At 42.6% G+C, this 25,485-nt stretch overlaps 1 protein-coding gene across 5 annotated transcripts in view; it reads left to right on the top strand.

The window, feature by feature from the left end:
- Positions 1–17,054, top strand: part of SEPHS1 (selenophosphate synthetase 1) — a 40,530-nt gene extending 23,476 nt beyond the window's left edge. For all 5 annotated transcript variants that reach the window (XM_060192180.1, XM_060192182.1, XM_060192181.1 and 2 more), the window contains 4 exons: positions 412–502; positions 4,594–4,693; positions 9,661–9,873; positions 15,122–17,054. In XM_060192180.1, the coding sequence (XP_060048163.1) occupies positions 412–502; positions 4,594–4,693; positions 9,661–9,873; positions 15,122–15,336 (619 nt within the window). In that variant the 3' untranslated portion in view covers positions 15,337–17,054. The remainder of the gene's footprint in view (positions 1–411; positions 503–4,593; positions 4,694–9,660; positions 9,874–15,121) is intronic.
- The last annotated feature ends 8,431 nt before the right edge of the window (positions 17,055–25,485 follow it).

Genomic DNA, 25,485 nt, shown 5'->3' with positions numbered 1-25,485 from the left:
TTCCCCTCCTCTCTCCATTTCTCTCTGTCCTATCTAACTACGACGACATCAGTAACAACAATAATAACTACAACAGTAATAAACAACCAAAGGGAAAATAAATATGAAAAAATTAAAAGAAAAAAAAAAGAAAGAAAATTCCATCTGAGTATGGCCATCTTGGCTCAAGGAGATCTGGTGGTGTGCTGCTTTGTGCAATGTTTGAAGAATAAAGAGTTTGGGCTCTTTGTGAGTCTGGATAGTGTTGGGTTTTCTTTCAGTGCTCAGTTCCAGCAGCAGCCTTTCTAGCAAGTGAGGAGTCTCTGATGGATGGTGAGAGTTGACTTAAATTTAGTGTTTAGCACATGTGGGTTCTTAGTCTCTCCAGGGTTTAGTCTCTGATCATGGGTTTCCCTCCTTGTTCTTCTTCAGGCCTGATAACGCAGTGCCAGGGGATGTGCTCGTGCTGACGAAGCCCCTGGGGACACAAGTGGCCGTGGCTGTGCACCAGTGGCTGGACATAGTGAGTTGCTTGCAGTGGGCACTCTCTGTGGGAGGGCTTGGAGAAAGGGGCATTCACCGTCACATCTAGCAGGCCAGTCTGCTCTGTGGGGCTCTCCTGTAAGATGCGTCAGTCTGCTGAAGCCAGTGCTATTTCTCCCCTATGAAGAAAGCCCTGCCTTGTGCCAGGGTTGAGCAAATCTAAGCTCTAGAGCTAGAAGTCATCCACTTGTTCTCCCAACATGAGCCCTTGGATGTTAGTGCCAGGAAGTTATGGATTAACCAAATCCTATGGAAACCCTCAAAGTTGTCCATATTCTTTGTGAGCTGGGGAGATAACATAATGGCTTACACAGCTCACAGGTCCCAGGTGATCTTCAACACCAGAAGCCAGAACTGAGCAGTGTTTAGGTAAAGTTAAAAGCCCTGTGTTTTTCTATTATGTGAAAGTTACAGTACTAAATCCTTGAAGTTGGTATACCCAGCATGGAGCCTTAAAGAAAGCCCACAGAGGACTTTGGAGGAAGGACTGGATGGTGGCACACCTGGTTGTGTGCACATGTTAATGTTACAGTGTGTAAGGACCCGAGTTTAAATCCCCGGTCCCCATCTTCAGGGGGAAAAAGCTTTCTGAGTGGTGAAGCAGTGTTGCAGGTGTCTCTCTGTCTTTCTCCCTCTTATCTTGTCCTCCCCTCTAAATTTCTGGCTGTCTGTATCCAATAAATAAAACATAATAAAATAAAAAGAGGATTTGGGAGACATTGAATTGAGTTTACCTATTTATTTGGCATTTCATATCTAAATCAGCAGTAAGAACAAGGAGACTGTGAAAAGTCCAGTGTTTGGGGGCTACAAATAAGGCAAGAATTATTAATAAGTTAAATCACAGGGGCTGGACAGTAAGTAGCACACCAGGCTAAGTGTGCATAGTATGAAGTGCAAGGACCTGCTCAACGATCCTAGTTCAAGCCCCTGGCTCCCCACCTGTAGGGGAGTCATTTCACAAGCAGTGAAGCAGGTGTCTATCGTTCTCTCCCCCTTTCTACCTTCCCCTCCTCTCTCAACTTCTCTCTGTCCTATCCAATAAAATGGAAAAAATGGCCTCCAAGGAGCAGTGGAAAAGAAAACAAAAATGATGGATTTATTTACTTAGTGAAAAAGATCAGCACTGCTCTGGTCTTCAGCCCACGTCCTCACACATGCAAGGAATGCACTCCACCACAGAACCACCTTTCTACCTACTAGTTTTGTCTTTTAAGCTACTTAGTAACTTGGAGCATTTTGATAAATATTTGTCTAGAGGAGAAAGCATCTAGAATATACTAACTCTGAGTCTCTTTTCCCCTGAGCTGTAATCATATTTCATTTCTATTTTTTTTCATTGCTATAACCACTCAACAATGAATGTATCTGTGATGTAGTTTTCACATGACTTATTTCTTTTAATTTCTTCAACTGTCATCCAAAAGTACCAGTCCTGAGAATTAGTTGGAAAAGTATTTGTTATTGGGGGTTGGGCGGTAGCGCAGCAGGTTAAGTGCACATGGTGGGAAGCGCAAGGACTGGTGTGTAAGGATCCCAGTTCAAGCCCCTGGCTCCCCACCTGCAGGGGGGTCACTTCACAGGCAGTGAAGCAGATCTGCAGGTGTCTACCTTTCTCTTCCCCTCTCTGTCTTCCCCTCCTCTCTCAATTTCCTTCTGTCCTATCAAACTACAACATCAATTACAACAAAATAATAACCACAGCAATGATAAAACAACAAGGGCAACAAAGAGGGGAAAAAATAGTCTCCAAGAGCAATGGATTTGCGGTGCAGGCACCGAGTCCCAGCAATAACCCTGGAGGCAAAAAAAAAAGTATTTGGGGAGTCGGGCTGTAGCGCAGCGGGTTAAGCGTAGGTGGCACAAAGCACAAGGACCGACATAAGGATCCCAGTTCGAACCCCAGCTCCCCACCTGCAGGGGAGTCGCTTCACAGGCGGTGAAGCAGGTCTGTAGGTGTCTATCTTTCTCTCCTCCTCTCTGTCTTCCCCTCCTCTCTCCATTTCTCTCTGTCCTATCCAAGAACGACAACAACAATAATAACTATAACAATAAAAAACAACAAGGGCAACAAAAGGGAATAAATAAAATAAAAATAAATAAAATAAAATAAAATAAAAAGTATTTGTTATTCATTGTCCGAATAAGTATTAGAGAAGATCTTAAAAACTGCTCCCTCCTCTGTTTTCTCATCAGTAATGGTGGAGGAGCCATCACAGGCAGTGAGCCACAGCACTGCTGGCCTGCACCCAGGCTGAGAGTTAGCGAGGGCAAAGGGACATCAGAAATGAGAGGAAGGACCTGGGCAGTGGCTTAGTTGATAGAACACACACACCTTATTGTGCTTGAGGTGGTGAGTTTGAATCCCAGCACTAGGGGGAGCTCCATAGATGGTGGAGTAGTGCTGTAGCATCTTTCTATCAAAAACAGTACAAATTTACCCTGGGACATGGCTCAGTGAGTGGAACATAGAACCCTCCCTGGGTTTTATTCCTGTTAACCACACATGTGGGTGTAGTACTTTGACTTCCTTTCTTTTTTCTTTTTGGTTCCAGGGTTATTGCTGGGGCTCAGTGCCTGCACTACAAATCCACTGCTCCTGGAGGCTTTTTTTTTTTTTTTTAAGATTTTTATGTATTAGAAAGGTAGGAGGAAAGAGAGAAGGAACCAAACAGCACTCTAGTACATGTGCTTCTCGGGATCAAACTTGGGACCCCATGCCTGAGGATCCAGTGCTTTATTCACTGCACCACTTCCCAGATCACAAGGCTATTTTTTCCCTTTTGTTGCCCTTGTTGTTTAAAATGTTATTTTTTAAAGCATCTTTTTTCTTTTTTTTTTATTCTTCATTTATTGGATAGAGACAGCAGAAATCAAGAGGGAAGAGGATGACAGAGAGGAAGAGAGACAGAGACACCTGCAGCCCTGCTTCACCATTTGTAAAGCTTTCCCCCCTGCAGGTGGAGACCGGGGGCTTGAACCCAGGTCCTTGCGCATTGTAATGCATGCACTCAACCATGTGTGCCACCACCTGGCCCCTGCCCTTGTTGTTTATTGTGGTTGTTATTATTGTTGTTATTGCTGCTGCTGTTGTTGTTGGATAGGACAGAGAGAAATTGAGAGAAGGGGAGAGAAAGATAGACACCTGCAGACCTGCTTCACCGCTTGTGAAGTGACCTCCCTACAGGTGGGGAGCCTGAGGCTTGAACCGAGATCCTTGTGCTGGTCCTTGTGCTTTGTGCCATGTGTACTTAACCTGCTGCACTACCGCCTGCCCCCCTGGCTTCTCTCTTTCATATAATCTTTTTTCTTTCTATTTTTTAGTGATAGGCACTGCTTCTAATTACAGAAAGCAAATTCCAGAGACTGTAACAGCAGAACACTGCTTTTTTGAACAGCAAGAGAATGACAGGCATAAAAGTCAGAATAATCTTCACCTTGGGGGCAAGGGGGACAGCAGGCTATGGGAGGAGCAAACAGCCTTGCTGCCTTGGATGCCTGTAAGTCGATGCACAGATGACAGGCTTGACTGAACTGATCATGAGGACATGAGCCCAGTATGATGATGTGAGCCCTTTGCAGATCAGACTGAAACAAGGGGACCCCTTCCCTTAGCTTTTCCCCAGGCCCATGCACATATGTCACTATGGGGATGAGCACATCCATCTGTCCATCAAGAGCACTTGGTGCAGAGTTCAGGCTGAGTCCATGAGTGCATAGTTAATGTGAGCAGTGCAGACCTTACACAGGAAGGGGAGCTATAGGGCACTGAGAACTGGGGGTGATGTGATGGCTCTTGCTCCAAGCAGCCCCATCCACCGCCCTTCACTGTGGCTAAGAATAGAAAAGCTGCCTGGTGCAGCATCTCACAGAGTCCTAAAATAATAGCACAGGAAGAAGTTAGAAGAACTAATTTGGTGTACAGAATTAGAAAAACAGAACTCTCCAGAAGATGATGAAGTAAAGATTAATCATGTCGAGTGATGGGGCAGTGACAGAAAAAAATAAATTTAAAAAAAAAGATTAATCATGTTCCCCTCCTTCCTCCCTCACCTGTCTCCCCATGAGTAGCCTGAGAAATGGAATAAAATTAAACTAGTGGTCACCCAAGAAGATGTGGAGCTGGCATACCAGGAGGCGATGATGAACATGGCCCGGCTCAACAGAACAGGTATGGGAGCCAGCAAGGATCTCACAGCCTTTCTAAGTTTGTGGCAGGCTTTTGGGTCAGCCATTGACTCCTGCCCTGACTGCGGGCCCTCTTCTGTCATCCTGTTGTGGAGTCTGGAACACTGGTGAGCGAGCCCAGGTTCATTTGAGTGCTCTTAATAGAGAGGACAATTCAGGTGCCTCCCTTAGAGAAAGTAGATGGCCAAATGTTCATTGCCAGAGAACTTGAGTTAGTAGTTTCTATGCCTGTGTTGAATATCACACAGCTGGCTATACAAGGACTGGAAGATCATTATTGCTGGTGAGTTAACTCAGCATGTTTATAGTGCTGGATTTGTGTGTCCATATATGAATATAAAATAATAGCATATATTTATGTTTTCAGGAAGAAATAATGAAAAAAAATAAAGGTAACAAATATCATTATGCCTAAAAAGAAACAGACCCTCTGTACTTTGTATTATAAATTTCACTTTAAGATAAATGTTTATAGAGGTCAGAAGCTAGCTCAGTGGGTAGGGTGCCTTCCTTCCTGTGAGGGTGTAGTCCCTGGCACCACACAGGGGCACCATAGACGGTGGAGCAGTGCTCTGGCATCCCACCCTTCCCTTTCCTAGTCTTTCTCTGAAAATATAGAATAAAAACTGGACCAAGGATATACTGGTTGTCATAGAAGTCTTGACATGTTTTTCTAATACATCATGACTTCTCTGACAACCCAGTATTTCAGTAGAGCGTAGGGCTTGCCTGCTTGAAGGCCCAGATTTGATCCCCAGTACCACATCTGCTAAAGCTCAACCGTCTGAGAGCAGTGATAACCCAGTATCAGTGAACTCTTCATGCTTGGATTCAGATCTGAAGACTATCATATCCACGAACAAGTGGCAAATTCCAACTTTGGGACAGGAAATACTAAGATAAGCAGGGACACCCTCTGTCTTAACTGATGGAACTGTCAGGAACTAACAGGCTTTTAGCACTTCACCCAGAGTGATGGGCTCATAACTGTCAAGGGAGGTAATTTCAGCATTGAAAAGAAGAGTGACTGCACTCAGTCTCTCAAAGTCCAAATGGTCATCATGATAATCAGAGCCTTTATTGTTACCCTTGGGAAGCTGCCAGGATACCTGCTTGTTCGAGAAATGGAACGAATCACTACATGTTTTACATTAATATTATTTTTAAATATTTATTTCCTTTTTGTTGCCCTTGTTTATTGTTGTTGAAGTTATTGTTGTTGGATAGGACAGAGAGAATGAGAGAGGAGGGGAAGACAGAGAGGGGGAGAGAAAGACAGACACCTACAGACTCGAACTGGGTTCCTTATGCCGGTCCTTGGGCTTTGCACCACGTGCACCCAACCCGCTGCGCTACTGCCCGACTCCCTATGTTTTACATTATTATATGGTCTGTGCTTCAGGGAAATCAGATATAAATCTTAGGAAATCCTACCTAATAAAAGATAGATGAATAACAGGATTGCCGTTTTTGTTGCTGTCCTTCCCCTATTTAACTTTGATAACAAAAATCAGCAGCTGATAAAACCATTAGGGGAAATAGTCGTGCTGAGATGGTAACAATCTTCCCCCACCCCCATGAAGTATTTTTGCGAAGAAAAGGAAGGGAGGGAGGAAAAGAAATGAACCTGAGGGAGTCAGGCGGTAGCACAGCGGGTTAAGCGCACGTGGCGCAAAGCACAAGGACCAGCATAGGACCCCCCGGTTCCAGCCCCTGGCTCCCCACCTGCAGGGGAGTCGCTTCACAGGCGGTGAAGCAGGTCTGCAGGTGTCTTATCTTTCTCTCGCCCTCTCTTCCCCTCTCTCTCCATTTCTCTCTGTCCTATCCAACAACGATATCCATAACAACAACAATAATAACTGCAACAATAAAACAATAAGGGCAACAAAAGGGAATAAATAATTTTTTTTTTAATCTTTAAAAAAGAAAAAAGAAATGAACATGAATTGCATGAAGCAACAAAACCACAAACCAGTGCTGGAAATGCGGGGAGAGCTCAGCTGGTAGATTTGCATACCTGAGACTCCCGATTCCATCCTTGGCACTGCATGTTCTGGCACCCTGGTTTCTCTGTATTCTGTCATATACAACTAAGTCTTTATAAAGAACTAACAAAGTCTTGTCAACATCACAAGAAAGCCAAATGCAGAGTGTAGGAAATTCTATAAGGAGTAAAATATCCCAGCTATACCAATTTACCAATGCGGGATGGGGGAAAGTATGCTATAACTACTCAGAAGTATTATGGTTATGTTAATGCAGTTCTTTCTCTTTTATTAATCTAGCAGTGAGGTGCTATGTTTGGGGTTTGCATTAAATCTGTCTGTTTCACCTTAGTCCCCTCACTGGTGGGCAGGAATAGATAGGCCGGAATGCACTGTTGGTGAAAGCCAGGCATTGCTGGACATGGGAGTGGATTACTTTATTAAAATTTCCATAGTGAAAGTTAGTGACTAATTGCCTGTACAGGGAAGAAGTAATCATTGGTACTGCCCAAGCAGAATCCTAGTTTAGGGTGTATTGTAGGTGTAGGTGTGGCCTCCACCTGCTGTGGGCCTAGTAAGTGTCATAAGAAACCTGTCCTGCTCCCACCCCTGCCCTCTGCAGATGTATTGATGGAATCAGATGGCTTCCACAATGAACCAGAAACACACACCCTGCCGCCTTTTTTTTTTTTTTTTTTTTTTGGCCTTTGTTGTTGAGAATGCATGCAGGTAAGAGAGATCTTGGTCTAAAAAAGAGAAAGTGTAACAGAATTCACTTTAGAATACTTCTGCAAACATAGGGTATCTTTCATTTCCTAGGGAAAAGGTAGTTAATTTTTTAAAAATTATTTTTTAGTGACTTCCCCCAGGATGTATCTAACACGTTAGGTGTGAGACTAACAAACTTATATCTGTATGAAGAAAACTTTAAAACTCTAATGAACGAAATCAAAGAAGTATATAAATCAGAGTTATTCCATGTTTGAGGATCAGAAGATTGAGTATTGTCAAGGTGTCAGTACTTACAAACTTGACTTGTTGGTTCAATACAATCCCACTCATTTTCCTGGCTAGTTACCATGTTTATATCAACAAACTTAACTCCAGAATTGATATAGAGAAATAAGAAGCCAGAGTAAACAGCATGATGTTGGAGAAGAGCAGCTAGAGAACTGGCTATCCTTGGCTTCAGAGTTTATTATAAGGCAGTTTAGTTTAGGTAAAAGAATGGGCAGTTTTAGGTAGAGCAGAACTGAGTTTTGGAATAGACCCACAGCAATATAGTTAGTGTGGTTTGACCTTTGGCAAAGGAAGAAAAGGTATGATTGGGGAAAAAGGAAATCTTATGAACAAATGGTGCTGGAACATCTGAACATCTACTGACAAATGTAGACAAAATCTTTTATAAATATTGGCTTAGTGAATTACAAGCATAATTATAAAAGGTAAAACTATTAGACTCTTAGAAAGTAGCATAGGGGGAGTTAGGCAGTAGCACAGCAGGTTAAGCGCACGTGGCGCAAAGCACAAGGACCAGCATAAGGATCCCATTTCGAGCCCCCAACTCCCCACCTGCAGGGGAGTCGCTTCACAGACAGTGAAGCAGGTCTGCAGGTGTCTATCTTTCTCCCACCCTCTCTGTCTTCCCCTTCTTTCTTGATTTCTCTCTATCCCATCCAACAACAACAACAAAACAAGGGCAACAAAAACAAACCCATGGGGGGGAATCTTTAAAAAGAAAAAGAAGAAGTTAGCATAGGGGGCCCGGGCAGTAGCACAGTGGGTTAAGCACACATGGCATGAAGCACAAAGTAAATATAAACTTACACAGTGTAAGGATCCCAGTTCCCCACCTGCAGGGGGGTTGCTTCACAAGCGGTGAAGCAGGTCTGCAGGTGTCTTATCTTTCTTTCCCCCTCTTCCCCCTCTTTGTCTCCCCCTCCTCTCCAGTTCTGTGTCCTATCCAACAACAATGACATCAGTAACAGTAATAATAATAACTACAACTACGATAAAAATTTTTAAAGGGTCAACAAAAGGGAAAAAAATAGCCTCCAGGAGCAGTGGATTTGTGGTATAGGTGCCAAGCCCCAGCAGTAACCGTGGAGGCCAAAAAACAAACACAAAAAAGAAGATAGCATAGAAGAAAATTTAGATGACCTGGGATTCTGATGCTGGCTTTTAAGAGGCAACTCTAAAAGCATTATCTGAAACAGAAAGAACTGACTATATATATATATAGGTCACACCCTTCTTTATACTCTGAAAGATACTAAGAGAATGAACAGAATTCACAGATTGAGAGAAATCTTTATAAAACATACATGATAAAGTACTGGCATCCAGAATATAGAAAGAATGTATAAAACTCAAAGAAGGTGTAAAAAACAATGGAAAACACCAACTAAAAATGGATGAAAGATCTGAACAGGCACCTCACAAAGAAGATGCAGCAAGCCTGAGAAAAGATGCAGCACACATGCCACTAGTGGAACGCACATTCAAACCAGGGGCCACCACATTCCTACTGGGAGAGCTGCAACCTACAGCGTAGCCTTAGTTTTTTAATTAAAAAATAACCTTTGAGGTATTTCACTTCCAGCAAGAATGCCTTGATTTTAGGTTAGATTTTCTTGAAGGCTCCTGTTTGATTTTTAGGTTTACTTTTCATTAAGGTAGTGATTCCTCTAAACAGATCCCTTAGTTTACTGAGAAATTGTTACTGATTGAAGTTGATAGTTCAGTGGCTCATGCTTTAAATTTTTTTTTTTAAAAAAAATATCAAACTTGAGGATTTTATTCTGGGTTTTCTCAGTTTTCCTATTCTTATTTATTACATTTTCATTATTGCTAGATGCTATGTCCCAGATAGAGAGGGTATATGTATGTGTATAAGAGTATTTGAAGTTTTGGATTGAGACATAATCCTTCACAGCAGATGTTAACCATCTCTTTCCCCTCCTAGCGGCTGGACTAATGCACACATTCAACGCTCACGCGGCCACTGACATCACAGGCTTTGGGATCCTGGGCCATGCACAGAACCTGGCCAAGCAGCAGAGGAATGAGGTTTCCTTTGTGATCCACAACCTCCCTGTCCTGGCCAAGATGGCAGCAGTGAGCAAGGCTTGTGGAAACATGTTTGGCCTCATGCATGGGACCTGCCCAGAGACCTCAGGTACAGGGCTCAGGGCTCAGCTCTCGGGGAGTCTAGTGAGGCAGTGCTGGTCAGCTTGGTCTTCTTAGCAGCAAATGCCCTTGACCCCTGGGTGCTGTGGGTGACCAGCCACCTACTTTCCCACGTTATACATACTGTTATTTTAAGTCCAATACTCTGCTCTTTTAAATATAAGAATATGGTGAGAGGGAGGGAGAGCATGGGGAAAATTAATCAGTACTTAATTTTCATTGGAAGTCTAGCAGTTGAAATAAGTGTAATTCAGTTATTAATTCCCATGTGTTTGCATCAGATTTTTTTCTTGAGAAAAGAAGTGTCTAGGGAAGTAACTCAGCCAGTAAAGCTCAAGCCTTATGATGCACAGGGACCTGGGTTCTAGCTCCATGTGTGAGCACCATTGACAGCACGGGAGTTTTATAGATAGATGAGTGAGAAAACTGGCCCAGAGAAGGCCACTGAACATTGGTATTGAGTATGTACGAGGCCCTAGTACCTCATTTTAAAAAGTCTAAAAGTTGACAGATGGTTCAGCAGAATTTGGGATTTTCAGGCATGATATTCTGAATTCAATAACCAAGCACCATGTATACCAGAGTAATACTCAGTTTCTCTCTTTTTCTTATTAATGAATACATTTTTAAGTGTTTAAAATAATTAAATGGAATAGTATGTCTCCAAAGTGCTCTTTCTCTCTTTAACCACTTCTCTCTTCCCCTTAACATTAATCCTTATGTTTAATCACCTTCTACTTTCTTTTATTTCTGTTTCCTTCCCGCTGAATCTCAATAATTTCCTTACCCTGGTGAAAGAGTTCAGTCACTGGGGATTTAAAAAAAAAAAAAAAAAAAAACCCACGCTGAGGTATTTAAGGTAGGCTGGGCATGGTGCTCAGTGATATTATGACTCCCAGAAGATTCTGGGGTGGAGCTCCAGGCTTGTAGCTCTTATGCCTCTCTCACCCTCACAGAAGATCCTTCAAGCACCTGTCTTAAAACGCCAAATCCATTTTCTATAGTCTGCCCCAAGAGCTACCCCCATGTGCCACTGGTGCTCCTGGCTGGGCATGAACTAATTTTTTTTTTTAAGTTTCATTTATTTATTTATTTATTCTCTTTTGTTGCCCTTGTTTTTTTTTTTTTTTTTTTTTTCCCTCCTCCAGGGTTATTGCTGGGCTCCGTGCCTACACCATGAATCCACCGCTCCTGGAGGCCATTTTTTCCCGCCTTTTGTTGCCCTTGTTGTTTTATTGTTGTAGTTATTATTGTTGTTATTGATGTTGTTGTTGGATAGGACAGAGAGAAATGGAGAGAGGAGGGGAAGAGAAAGATAGACACCTGCAGACCTGCTTCACCACTTGTGAAGTGACTCCCCTGCAGTTGGGGAGCCTATGTCAGTCCTTGCACTTTGTGCCACGTGTGCTTAACCCGATGCACTACCACGCGACTCCCGATGAACTAATATTTTAAACAGCTCTAGTGGACTTCTGTTACTCAAAAATGAGACATTTTGGGGAGTTGGGCGGTAGCGCAGCGGGTTAAGTGCACATGGTGCAAAGCGCAAGGACCGGTGTAAGGATCCCAGTTACAGCCCTTGGCTCCCCACCTGTAGGGGAGTCGCTTCACAAGTGGTAGAAGCAGGTCTGCAGGTGTCTCTCTTTCTCTCCCCCTTCTCTGTCTTCCCCTCCTCTGCCCATTTCTCTCTGTCCTATCCAACAACAACGACATCAATAACAAGAACAATAATAACTACAACAATAAAACAACAAGATCAACAAAAGGGAATAAATAATTATTTTTTAAAAAATGAGATGTTTTGGGCCCACAAAGTAGCTCACTTGGATAGTGCACTACTTTGCCATGTGTGCAACCCAGGTTCAAGCCCAGCCCCCACTGCACTGGAGAAAACTATGGTCTCTTTTAGTCTTTCTCTCTACTTTTTTTTTGGTCCTCACTGCAGTATTTCTACCTTATATAAGATATTCTATCCAGGGGAGTCGGGCGGTAACTCAGTGAGTTAAGCGCACGTGGCGCAAAGTGTAAGGATCCCGGTTCAAGCCCCTGGCTCCCCACCTGCAGGGGAGTCGCTTCACAGGCGGTGAAGCAGGTCTGCAGGTGTCTATCTTTCTCTCCCCCTCTCTGTCTTCCCCTCCTCTTTCCATTTCTCTCTGTCCTATCCAACAATGACGACATCAATAACAACAACAATAACTACAGCAATAAAACAACAAGGGCAACAAAAAGGAATAAATAAATAAATATTTGGGGAAAAAAAAGGTATTCTATCCTAGCTGTTGAAATAGTAACGAAACATTTGTTGTTTGTTTGTACCAGAGCACCACTCAGCTCTGATTCATGGTGATGCTGGGAGTTGAACCTGGGAGCTCAGAGCCTCGGGCATGAAGTTTGCATAACCATTATGCTATCTTCCCAGCCCCATAATGAAAGTTTTATCTTGACATATTTCTGAAAAAATCCATCTTTTCAGTGATGTGTTCGCTAATAAGGAAATCAGTTTAAAATGATCTTTACTAAGTTAAATGAAAGGGCCTTATTGAAACATTGAAATGGTGGTCCGGGAGGTGGGGCAATGGCTAAGGCTTTGGACTCTCAAGCATGAGGTCCCAAATTCAATCCCCGGCAGCACATGTACCAGAGTGATGTCTGGTTCTTTTTCTCTCTCCTATCATTTCTCATGAATAAGTAAGTAAAACTTTAAAAAAAAAAAAAAACATTGAAATGTCAACAACAACAAAAATTTTTTTTAATAATAGAAAGAGGTGGTGAAGTTAACATTTTGAAGACTGGGGGGAGCAAAGGCCAGTGACACAATTCATTTAGATAGTGCGCTGCTATGCTATGAGCTTGACCCAGGCTCCAGCCCCACCCCGACCCCCAGCACAGTGAGAGAAGTTCCACTACAGCCATCTTTCAGTCTCTCTTGCTTATGCCTCTCTATCTCTACCCTAAAAATAATAATAATAAACTAGGAGAAAAAAAATACCTATATCTATTTAATTAAAACATATTTCAAACTTTTTTGAATATTTTGAGACATGCTCCCTTTCATGATCTTAAATTTAATGAAGTCTTTTTTTTTTTTTTTTTTGCTACCAGAATTATCACTGGGGCTGCCTGTCTGTGATTCCACCACTCTTGGTAGACTTTTTTTTTTTCCAACTAGAAGATGAAAGGAGAGAAGAAGAAGAAAGAGAGGAAAAGGAGAGATACTACAGTACTGTTCTACTGCTTGTGAAACTTCCCTTGTGTGGGTGCTCACACCCGTTTGGTGGCTGAGTGCTCAAACCCAGGTTCTCACACATGGTAAAATGTGTACTCTTCTGGATGAGCCATCTCCTGGCCTTTCATGACCTTAATTTTAATATAGAAAATGTTTGGCCAGGAGATAGCTCACTCTGCAGAACACACATTTCACTGTGTATTAGGACCTGGGTTTGAGCCCCTAGCACCACATAGGAACATCATACATGGCACCTAGGCAAGCATCATGAACAGTGGAGCTATGCTGTGTTGTCTCTTCTAGGTCTGTCTCTGCATTGGGAGTTGTGGAATTACATAGAATGAAGCCCCGGTGGGTGGGAAATAAAGCTAAATCACAAAAAGTAAGAAGATGCAGTGACTGGCAAAATAATTCACTTGTATAGTGCTGTGCTTTGCCATGCACACAGTCTAGGTTTAAGCCTGGCCTCCAGCTTAAACATTGGAGGAAGCTTCAGTGCTCTGATAAATATATTTTTCCAAAAAGTCCACCTTAGACACTGAAGCCCTGGCAACAACAAAAACCTAAAATACAGAAAGCTTTCTTTGTAAAAGGAGGAATCATGGGGCTGGGTGGTGGCGCACCTGGTTGAGTGCATGTATTACAGTGTGCAAGGACCCAGGTTCGAGCCCCTGGTCCCCACTTGCAGGGGGAAAGCTTTGCAAGTGGTAAAACAGTGCTGCACATGTCTCTATCACCCCCTTCTCTCTTGATTTCTGGCTATCTCTATCCAATTTAAAAAAATAAAAATTAAAAAAAAGGAGAAATCATTTTGAGTTGAAAAGGAAAACTTTTTATTTTTAAGTATTTCTAGAATGGAGAAAATACCTACCATTTGTATTTTATTTTCCCAAGCCCTTTACTCCTACAGATGGTTAAATGTTCATAGAGAGGGCTGGAGTAGTGGCATGCCTGGTAGAATGCATATTACTATTCATGAAGGCCTGAGTTCAAGCCCTCCATCCCCACCTGTAGGGGGGATGTTTCTCTTAAAAAAAAGAAAAAGAAAAAATAGCTACTGGAGGGAGTGGAGTCTTCTTACTGGCACCAAGCCTAGAGATAGCCCTGGGAAAAGAGGGAGAAAGAGAGAGATGATTCAAACAAAAACAGGCCAAGAGATACTTCACCCAATAGAGCATATATTTAAGCATGAGGCCCTGGGCTTGAGCCCTGATATCACACAGGAGCGTCATAGACAGTACTAGGGAGCACTGTAGGTGCTGGAACAATATTGTGATGTCTCTCCCTTTTCTTTAAATAGAGATGAAAAAATGGGGTTGAGGAGGGACGGAAGATAGCTCACCCTATAGTGTATGCACCTTGTCATGTACAAGCCCCAGATCTGAGCCCTAGCACCAAGCGAAGTGTCACAGACAATGGGGCTGTACTATGATATCTTCCTTTCTCCCCAACTCCCATCTGAAATAAGAAAAAAACGGGGGGGGGGGGAGGGGTGACAGGAAGGCTGCTCAGTGGTCTCATATACTCATGAGACCCAGAGTTAATTCCTCAGTGAATTATTCATATTTATTTATTATTATAATTATGATGATGATGCCAGCACCATGAATCCACTGTTTCAGGAGGCCATTATATATATATATATATGTGGGGAGCCAGGGGATCAGACCGGGATATCCTTGTGCCGGTCCTTGCATTTAATGTGGTGTACTACCTCTCAGCCCCCAGATATTTGTTTTAAAGGTTCATAAATAGTTCCTGTCCACAGTTTGAGGTTTCCTGTTTATTTTTAAACATAGTTTATTAAGAAGTTGCTTAGTACAGTGTAATCTAGAATAAGTGAAGGCAGGCAGAGCAGGCTTCTGGGAAGAGTGGATGGGCCAGCAGGTTGGAGGTGGAATCAGGTTGCTGACAGGTAGGTGCAGCAAAGTCCTGGGAAAATGCTGAGGAACTGCTCCCCACATCCCAGCTCACAGCAGCTCTGCTCTACTTCTTCTTTCCCCTTTGCCAGGAGGCCTGCTCATCTGTTTGCCGCGTGAGCAAGCAGCTCGGTTCTGTGCAGAGATCAAGTCCCCCAAATATGGCGAAGGCCACCAAGCATGGATTATTGGGATCGTGGAGAAGGGCAACCGCACAGCCAGAATCATAGACAAGCCCCGGATCATTGAAGTCGCCCCACAAGTGGCCACGCAAAACGTGAACCCCACGCCTGGCGCCACCTCTTAATCTAGACCACAGAGCTGTTTTGGTTTTGTTTTTAAATAGATCTATTTCCTTTATCATCACTTCAATTAAAGACTAAACAACAACCACAAAAAAAAAAATCTCATTGTGTCTACCCATCGGGGACCTTAGGTCGATTTGTGAGTGGATGCAAGTAACTAAATCCAATCCATTGCCTTTTTTTTCCTGTTACATTAACTGAAGATGCACCGAATCTTGAGGCAGCTTCTGAGTTGAGAATTATATTGTTATCCAATACTGTTGATTCATTTTGAATCTTTAGACACTTATCTCTCGCCGCATAGGCTCTTTTTTAAAGGTGCTTCCCCACAGCACAGACATTACCAGTTGTAGTGTCAGATCGCAGTCTGTGTCTCCTCCTCCTCCTATGTCTATTTATCATTGCCAGTGTGATCTTTCCTCAGTGTCTCACGCGGTCTTCTGGACAGACAGGATTGGTAAGTGACAGCCCACTCTCCCTGTGATAGAAGGGCTGCGTGACTGCCTCCAAGCCTTGGGTTTGTAAAGCCGTGTCTCCTCAGTCAAGAGTACCTCCCTGGCCCAGGACATTGCCCGGCAACGCACTCTTCACACAGGCAAGTGCTTCGCTCTGCATGAAAAGCACTTTGAAGACAGAAAAGAGGGAAATTTCCCCTCTTCTTTCTTGTAGCCTTCCCAATATTTACAGTAATCTCATTAACTGTTTTTTTTATTGATAGCAACAATGAAAAGATACTTTTTGCAGTGTAACTAGCTGTTCTATAGAACAACAAGAAATTGCCTTGGTGAAGGGGTCTGTGTATGATACTCACTTATAATTCAGTCTATAATTAACTGCACAGATGATTTCTAAATATAATCAATAAAGACTGTTCTGTGGATGGTAGTGCTTAATACTTTTTCTATTTTGTATAGTGATCCCAGGCATTTTTGTTTTCTTGAAAGTCCGCAGCTGTGGAGCCTGATTCTCAGCATTATGTTGTTTCTGGCACCAGGACTTTGTGTGCACGCTTTCTGTGATCTGTTAAAAACTTGCACCGCCAGCATTGCAGCTTGAACTACCCACTTGTTCAAATAAATATTTAATTTTTTTTAACCGCTCTTGTATAATCAGATGCCCCTTTTAGTATTATTTTAGAAGTGTGGGGAAGGGTTTTGGCTAAAGTACAATTTATGGGGGAAAATTAGATTTTAGTTTTATAAAACTTTTAAGTCTTTCACGGGACCTATATTTTCTTGAATTAAATTTTGTAGTTCTAGAACAAATAGGTGATCTAAAGAGGTGTTTATCTGTGTTACTCAAGAACAGAGGCTTCCTTATATTGTAACCTGCTAAGCAATTAGGAGCAATTCCAGCACTAAAGCACAAGCCCACCGACTGCTGGCGAGTCTACAGAAGTGCTCTTACCCCACATCCCTGAGGGCTTCCTGTTCCCCTGGCGCCTAAGTGTGGGAACTCATCCACTTCTTGCCAAAGGAAACCACTCCTGGAGATGACACCCTGGAAGAGGCTTTAGCCTGCTGTGCCCCCTGCAGGAACCCAAGGGAGGCCTGTCCCACGTGGAACTGGAACTGAAGCCATAATCTTGGGTGTGCAGTACCCAAGAGGCTGCTAGAACTGAGATAACAGGACACTTTCTAGGAATCTATTCAGATGTTGGTCCTCAAAAGCTACAACCCAGTGGTCTGCAAAATAAAGTGTGTTGGAAACCTCTGAGTAAGACAGCCTGTGGAGCTCGTTTTTGTTTTGAAATACACATAGTGATGATGAAATCAGAACCACTTGCCCTGTAAATCAGGTCTTAGAAGCTGATGTTTCCTGTGGCAGGCCTCCTGGGAGGAAGCAAACCAAACAGATGAGGCGACTTCATGACAAGTGTTATCAATAAAGAGGAACACTGGGGGGGTGGGGGAGATAGTATAGTGGTTATGCAAACAGACTCTCATGCCTGAGGCTCCAAAGTCCCAGGTTCAATACCCCATACCAGCATAAGCCAGAGCTCAGCAGTGCTCTGATATTTCTCTCTGTGTGTGTCTCTCTCTGCATCTCTCTCTAAAATAAAATAAATAATCAGAAAGTTAAAAAAAAAAAAAAGAAGAAGAAGAAGAACACGGGGTACTTAGAGGTCTGTGGTTCCAAGAGGTGAAACTGGGTCTTTAATGCAATGCTCCCTCTGGAACTGGTGCAGAACCACTGCTTGAGTCTATTATGGCCATACCACCCTGAACACGCCCGATCTTATCTGATCAACAAGAGAATCTAGGATGTACACTGGGGTGTCTGTCTTCAGTGAATATCTAAAGTGTCTGCTCACTCAGGAACCATCTACCTTAAGAGATCTTGCAGAGAGAAGGGAAATGGACTGACTTATTTTTCCAGTATTTTTTTTCTTAAATCCTGACCTTTCTGTTAATTGATTTTTTTTATACTTTTATTTATTATTACTGGATAGAAACTAATTGAAAGGGGTGGGGTGATAGGGAGAGAGACACCTGCAGCCCTGCTTCACTACTTGTGAAGCTTCCGCCTGCAAGTGGGGACCAGGGGCTTGAACGTGGGTCCTTGTATACCATAATGTGTGTGCTTAACCAAGTGTGTACCACCCCTTAGCTCCCTTTCTGTTAATTGATGTCTGGGCTCAGCAGAACAAAAAGCCAAGTATTTTGAAAGTTCCTCAAAGAATCAGGTGGTTATTACTGAGTATCTCAGTTCTGAGCAATTTAGTAGACTATTCCTTGGTTTCATAGTAGCATTCAGAAACTTTACAATGAAGTGTGTCTATCTGATTATAGCAATTTCTTTAAATCCTCTGATGTAGTTGCATTTAAAGCAGAGTTTTGTTGGGAAGCACAAAAGTAGATGCAGCTTAAGGAACCTGAACCCTTGCAGGGCCAGTCTATCCTTCAGACAGGAGTAATTTTTGTCCAGTTTTGGCAGTGCTTAGCTTGGCTTTTGCACAAGCTGTATCAAAACATTTATTGTGACTCACTTTAGGAATAGGAACTGACCTGAACTACTGTGTAAGCAACATGTTTTTATTTTGGGGCTCAGTATCTTCAAACAACTTAGTATATTGTAGTCTCCAGGTTCTGCATGGCTTTTGATAAATTACATTTAGATCTGATTTTAGATCTGTGAGTCAATTTTCAGTCTGAATTTAGCAGTGCCTTTACTAGCTAGAGATCAGAGTGCTAAGTTTTAGTGTCAATCTGTAAAGAGGCCACATTAGCTATATCATACTGTTTATACCTAAAAGTAATAAAAAAGAAGACATAGCTATTAATGCTTTACGTACTTAACTGCTATATGTGTTTGTATACTTATGTATATCTCCTCAAGTTCATTTCCTCACCCTTTGTCCTCTGCATTAGCTCATGGTTGTTTAAATATAAACATAATTTGCTTTCAACAGCAATTTGTACATTTTCTCATTAGAAACCCACATGGGTTTTTATTTTATTTATTTATTTTCTCTTTTGTTGCCTTGATTTTTTAAAATATTTTTATTTTATTTATTTAGTCCATTTTGTTGCCCTTGTTTTATTGTTGTAGTTATTATTGTTGTTGTCATCGTTATTGGATAGGACAGAGAGAAATGGAGAGAGGAGGGGAAGACAGAGAGGAGGAGAGAAAGATAGACACCTGCAGACCTGCTTCACCGCCTGTGAAGCGACTCCCCAGCAGGTGGGGAGCCGGGGTTCGAACCGGGATCCTTCTGCTGGTCCTTGTGCTTTGCACCACCTGCGCTTAACCCGCTGCGTTACCGCCCGACTCCCTACCTTGATTTTTTTTTTATTGTTGTAGTTACTGTTGTTATCGATGTCACCATTGTTAGATAGGACAGAGAGAAATGGAGAGAGATAGGGGAGAGAGAGAGACACCTGCAGACCTGCTTCACTACCTGTGAAGCAACTCCCCTGCAGGAGGCTCGAACTGGGATTCTTGCACCAGCCCTTGCGCTTTGTGCCATGTGCACTTAACCTGCTGTGCTACCGCCTGACTCCCTTTTTTTTTTTTATACAAGACTTTCAGGTTCAGTGCCATTACCACCCTAAGTCAGATGACTGCTGCTTTTGGTGGGCATAGGAGGAACCCACATAGAGCCAGAAAGATAGCTTACCAAGTAGGGCATGTGTCTTACCACCTGAGCAACCCAGATTCAAGCTCCAAAACCACTAATCACTGAGGCACCAGGGGGAAGTTAGGGTACTCTGCAGTCTCCCAACACACACACACACACACACACACACACCTGAAAAAAGTTTACCCTGAATGGTATGCAAGACCCTGACAATGCCAAAGATATTTCATGTAGGAATCATGCATTTTGTAAACATACCAGGAGTTGTGTAACCAAGATTCACAGTCCTAGTGGTCCGGGAGGTGGTGCAGTGGTAAAGCTTTGAACTCTCAAGCATGAGGTCCCGAGTTAGATCCCTGGCAGCATATGTGCCAGAGTAATGTCTGGTTCTTTATCTCTCCTCCTATCTTTCTCAAATAAATAAAATCTTAAAAAAAATTCATAGTCCTCTTTAAAATTTTTTAACTAGAAAAAACCAGAGCACCACTGTACATGCAGTGCCAGACATCAAAACAGGAACCACAGACTTGCAAGTTCTAAACTCAGCTATTTCACAAACTGCAGATTTATTCATTAAGGAAAGAGAAAACAAGCCAGAGCTTTATTCTGATAAATAACATGCCAGATGTCAGACTCAGGACCTCAGGCCTATAAGACCTGCACTCTACTGATGAGCACCTTCCAACCCCTTGAAGTCCTATTTTACAAATGAAACATGATAGTATTGTTTTTTTCTGTACATAGGTCTCTATTGTGGCCAAGACTAGGGATGGATAGATTGGACAGAACTTCAAGTAAGACAATCAGGTGCTCAAAGGTGCCTGAGCTTATTCTAGAATGGCTGGGATCCAGATTGGCTGTTGACAACAAGTGCTTTGTTTGGGTTCATCAGGCTTGGGACCTGTTCTCTGTAGGGCTTCCACAGTTTGTAGTTCATAAGTATGTGACAGTCCGCTCTAAGTCCACAGTGTGATGGTTTCACAGGCTTTTGACAGTCTTGGTGCTGTGGCCCTTAGTGGAGATTTGGTGCTGGATAAAATGGATTTAATGAACCTCATCAAAGCTACATGCAGAGAAATAGAAAATCCATGACACTAGCGGTCTGACGACACATACACTGACATTCATGGAGACTTGTAGATAACTATTGAGTCTTGTATTTTTGTTGCCTAGTCCTTAAAGCAAAGTTGTATAAAACTCAGTGTCTAGGTATATACAATGTGGGGGTCAAACCAGAAATTTCAGGCATGAAAGTCCAATGTTCTACCATTTGAACTATTTTCCTAGTCACAATGATAATTCCTAAATTTCTTTTGTTGGTGTTGTTTTGTTAGAGCATAATAGTTGAGCTCTGATTTATGCCTGGCATAGAACCTGGAACCCTGGATCCTCTGGCAAGAAGGTCTTTTGTATAACCATTATGCTATCTCTCCAGCCCTGAAGAGATTTTTAAATAGGTAAAATCAGGGTTGGCTGGCATGCCTTAGGTCAAGAGGTACCACAAATAAGCAAGAACTAAGTGATGCTTTGCTCTACTCTAAGTAAAAAATAAAATGCAGGGACTGGACTAAGAGTGTACAAGGACTTGGGTTCCAAACCCCTGTCCCCACCTACAGAGAAGTTTCAGATGAGTGAAGTAGTACTACAAGTGTCTCTCTCTCTCTGTATCCCTTAATCCCTTTGTATTTCTCACCCACCCATGTTCTAACGAGGCCCCACCTTCTTTTTACTATACACACACACTCAAATTTAATGCCAGGTGGAGGTGTATATAAAGGGAGACACAAAAGTTTCCAAGGACACTAAGGTGCCTTTTTTCTTCCTTCTTGGCCAGATCAGCATCACAATGGAACCTTCTCCCTCAACTGGCTCTCTGTTTCCAGCTGCTCTCAACCACCCTCCCTGTTGAAGATTTCTTCTGCAGCCCTCTCTTCCTCTCCAGCCCTGTGCTCACAACCTTCTTTGTCAAAGACAAACGTGTCTCAGGCTTGCTGACTGATTTCTTGCCATGTCATGTTAGGTAATTTACATGAGTTCTAGCATTTGTCAATCCAATCAGTCATCTATTTTTCAGTTTCTAGCTTGCACTGAAAGATTAAAACTCCCTTGGCACCATTCATCCTCTCAATTCCTCAAGCGTGTTTTAATTATGGCAGACAAAGGAAATGGAATTGGAGAAAATAAGCTTGCATTTCTTGTCTGGAAGTGATTTAAAGAGAGTTTGTCTTATAGTATACAACTGAATTATATTTGCACCCTTAGATACATTTTTATCCTGTATTTCTTAAATTACTTTTTATCAGAGAAGACCAAATCTTTGTGGAACAGATTTGAAATTATAACTCAGATCTGAAGGAAGGGAAATTACAAAAGGGGGGAAGGGTGAGGAAGGTTAGGGAGAAAGAGTTGGGGGAGGGGGAGAGAAACGTGTTCTTGTTTTCACCTTTCCTATACCATCTTCACCACAAAATCCCAGAGGTGTTTCCCACTAGGGCTGGATTGCAGCAATGATAGGTCAAAGCCACCTGAAGAGTTTTTTTGTCTGGGTTTGGGACTCACCTACATAATCCCTAATGAGCACAACAAGGCACTTACCCTATTGGGTAAACTATCTCATGACCCTGGTGACATTTTCCTAAGTGTGCACAAAATTTGAACAATTTATTCAAGGTTTTCTTATGTCACACTATTTTTCCTAGCTGCTTAAATTGACTGCCTTGGCTGCTGTGAAAAAGAACTTATTTTGGGTAGAGACAGAGAGACAAGAGATTAAGTAAAGGAGATCACAACACCAAAGCTTCCTTCACTGCAGGACCAGGCTCGAACCTGGGTTGTGTATGTACCAAAGCAACATAACACCCAAGTGAGCTATTTTGATAACTCCTAAAAATAACTTTGGGCTCAACACCTAGATATGACCCAGGGCTCAGAGCACATGTATCCATAAGTTAGGGGAAAATATATACCTTTTTTTTTCTCTAATATTTTATTTATTTTTGAGAGAGATGCAGAACAGAGAGAGACATAGAAACACCAGAGCACTGCTCAGCTCTGGCTTATGGTGGTATAGGGGATTGAACCTAGGACTTTGGAGCCTCAGGCATGAGAGTCTGTTTGCATAACCATTATGCTGTCTCCCCCACCCGGAAAATATATACCTTAAAGCAAAAGTACACAATAGTTTGCAGTGACCCAATAAGTGCAGCAAGCAAGTAGAAAGACCTAAAAAAGACACCATAAAGTACTTAATCAAATAGTTTCAACTTAAACCTAGATACTCTCCTCACCTACTTCCTATTTCACTTCCCTCAACCACTCCAAGGCTAACCTTGTCAGACAAAGTAAGGAATACAAAAGCTGGATAAGGGCAAGAGACCAGCACACATTAATGATGGCTCTTTGGCGTACTATCAAGCTACCTCATCTCCCAGGGTCCTAATCAGGGAGTCCTGGGATTCCCACACAGACATGATGAACCTAGACCTCTGATAGATCCCTCTCTCCACTGTCACTGTTCATTTCCATCAGGAACAATGTAATGTACCCTCTATGTAGGCCCCCATAGGACCTTGCCATCAATTTGGATCACCAATGGTAGAGACAGCCCCATTCTCCAAAGGGAGGTCGGGCAACATACTTTACCACTTGAGAAAGATGAGTCTGGCAATGGGTGCAGCCTAGAACGTTCCTAGCTATTACCACAGAATGCAAACTCAGACCTATGCTACCGCCCAAAGGGTCTGGTTTAACGCTGCCCACCTATAAGGGAGACGCTTCACAGGTAGGTCTGCAGGTGTCTCTATCTCCCCTCCCCTCTCAATTTCTCTCCTATCCAGTTAAATAAATAAAAATATATTTGTCTTCAATGCTACTTTTAATTTTTCCATATATCAAGCACATTTTCTTGAAGAGGAAAAAAAAAGGTACTTTTGTAGTAAACTTCAAAATTCCAACTTTTGAATAAATACCACATGCCAAGGAAGAAAGATGTTGTTAAACTTATGATCATGTTTACATTTCATTATTGTTCTGTTTCAATAGTCCCCATGCAATTTAATTTTAATAACAATTACTAAAGATGTCCATTTGGGTAATATCCAAATAATATAAATTGTTATTTATTTAAATGAACTATTTTAAAATATTTATCTATTTCTTTATTTTGCTTTAATGAGAAACTAGTGCACCACTCAACTCTGACATGGGAGGATGCAGGGGATTGAACCTGGGACCTCATGCATGCAAGTCCTGTACTCTACCATTGAGCTAATTCCCCAGCTCAAATTATCATTTAAAAACAAATAACATCTATCAAATAACCTCTGTCTAATGGGAAACTACTGTTTAAACTCACCTCATGGATCCCATGAAAAATGCAAAACACAGAACCCCTTTAATTTAACAAAATGCAGGTAACAGTTGGGAGCCTGCAAGAACCTCCTTCCTCCCCTGTAACAACCATACACTGAAGCACAGCCCTTACTGAAAAACTATATTATTGGGAGTCAGGCGGTAGCCAGCAGGTTAAGCGCAAGTGGCGCAAAGCACAACGACGGGCTTAAGGATCCCGGTTGGATCCCCGATTCCACACCTGCAGGGGAGTCCCTTCACAGGCTGTGAAGCAGGTCTGCAAGTATCTATCTTTCTCTCCCCCTCTGTCTTCCCCTCCTCTCTTCATTTCTCTCTGACCTATCTAACAACGATGAAATCAACTACAACAACAATAATAAAAAAAGACAACAAAAGGGAAAAATAAATTTTAAAAAGGCTAGAGGCTTTAAAAAAAAGAAGAACTATTATGGAGGGCCTGCACATAGTGAAGAAATCTTTTTTTTTTTAAACTAAAGATTAATTTGACTTACTACATATGAAAGATAGAGTCTCATATGAGGAAGAGAGAAGCCAGAGTACCACCCTGACCTGTAGCACTAGGGATGGAACTGTGAACCTTAAACACACAAGTCTAATGCTCCACAATTTGAGCCATTTCCCCAGTCTGCCACGAGAGGACATTTTAAAGGAACATTAAAAGTACGCAAGGGGAAGTCGGGTGGTAGCTCTGCGGGCTAAGCACACGTGGTGCAAAGCGTTTAAGGATCTCCCTTCGAGCCCCGGATCCCCACCTGCAGCGGAGTCCCTTCAAAGGCGGTGAAGCAGGTCTGCAGGTGTCTATCTTTCTCTCCCCCCTCTGTCTTTCCCTCCTCTCTCCATTTCTCTCTGTCCTATCCAACAACGACGACAACAAGAATAACTACAATAAAACAACAAGGGCAACAAAAGGGCATAAATAAAATACATAAATAAATATTTTTTTTAAAGTACGCAAGGACTGGGGTAGGGATCCCGGTTCGAACCCCAGGCTCCCCACCTGCAGGGTAGTTGCTTCACAGGCGGTGAGGCGGGTTTGCAGGTGTCTTTCTCTCCCCCTCTCTGTCTTCCCCTCCTCTCTCCGTTTCTTTCTGTCCTATCTAGCAGCGACGACATCAGTAACAACAATAATAACTACAACAACAAAAAAGGGCAACAAGAGGGAAAATAAATAAATAAATAAATAATAAAAAAGTACAGTGTACAGGAGTCAGGCGGTAGCACAGCATGTTGGCGAACCCAGTGTAAGGATCCCTGTTGCTTAAGGATCCCCGGCTCCCCACCTACAGGGGAGTCGCTTCCACAAGCAGTGAAGCAGGTCTGCAGGGGTCTCTCGATCCCCCTCTCTGTCTTCCCCTCCTCTCTCCATTTATCTCTGTTCTATCTAACAACGATGACATCAATAACAACAGTAAAAAGCAACAAGGGCAACAAAAGGGAAAATAAACATATATATATATACCCATACGAAAGGGCAAATTAAAAAAAAAAAAGAATATAAAAAGTACAGTGTAGGGAGTCAGGCGGTAGCACAGCGGGTTAAAGCGAAAAGCGCAAGACCGGAGTAAGGATCCTGGTTCCAGCCCCTGGCTCCCCACCTGTAGGGGGTTCGCTTCACAGGCGGTGAAGCAGGTCTGCAGGTGTCTATCTTTCTCTTTCCCTCTCTATCTTCCCCTCCTCTCTCCATTTCTCTCTGTCCTAT

This window comes from Erinaceus europaeus, chromosome 6 (genome assembly GCF_950295315.1).
Source record: "Erinaceus europaeus chromosome 6, mEriEur2.1, whole genome shotgun sequence".
In the NCBI taxonomy this organism is placed as follows: Eukaryota; Metazoa; Chordata; class Mammalia; order Eulipotyphla; family Erinaceidae; genus Erinaceus; species Erinaceus europaeus.
Note: the sequence above shows the minus strand (reverse complement) of the source record. Positions and strands in the feature narration are given on the sequence as shown.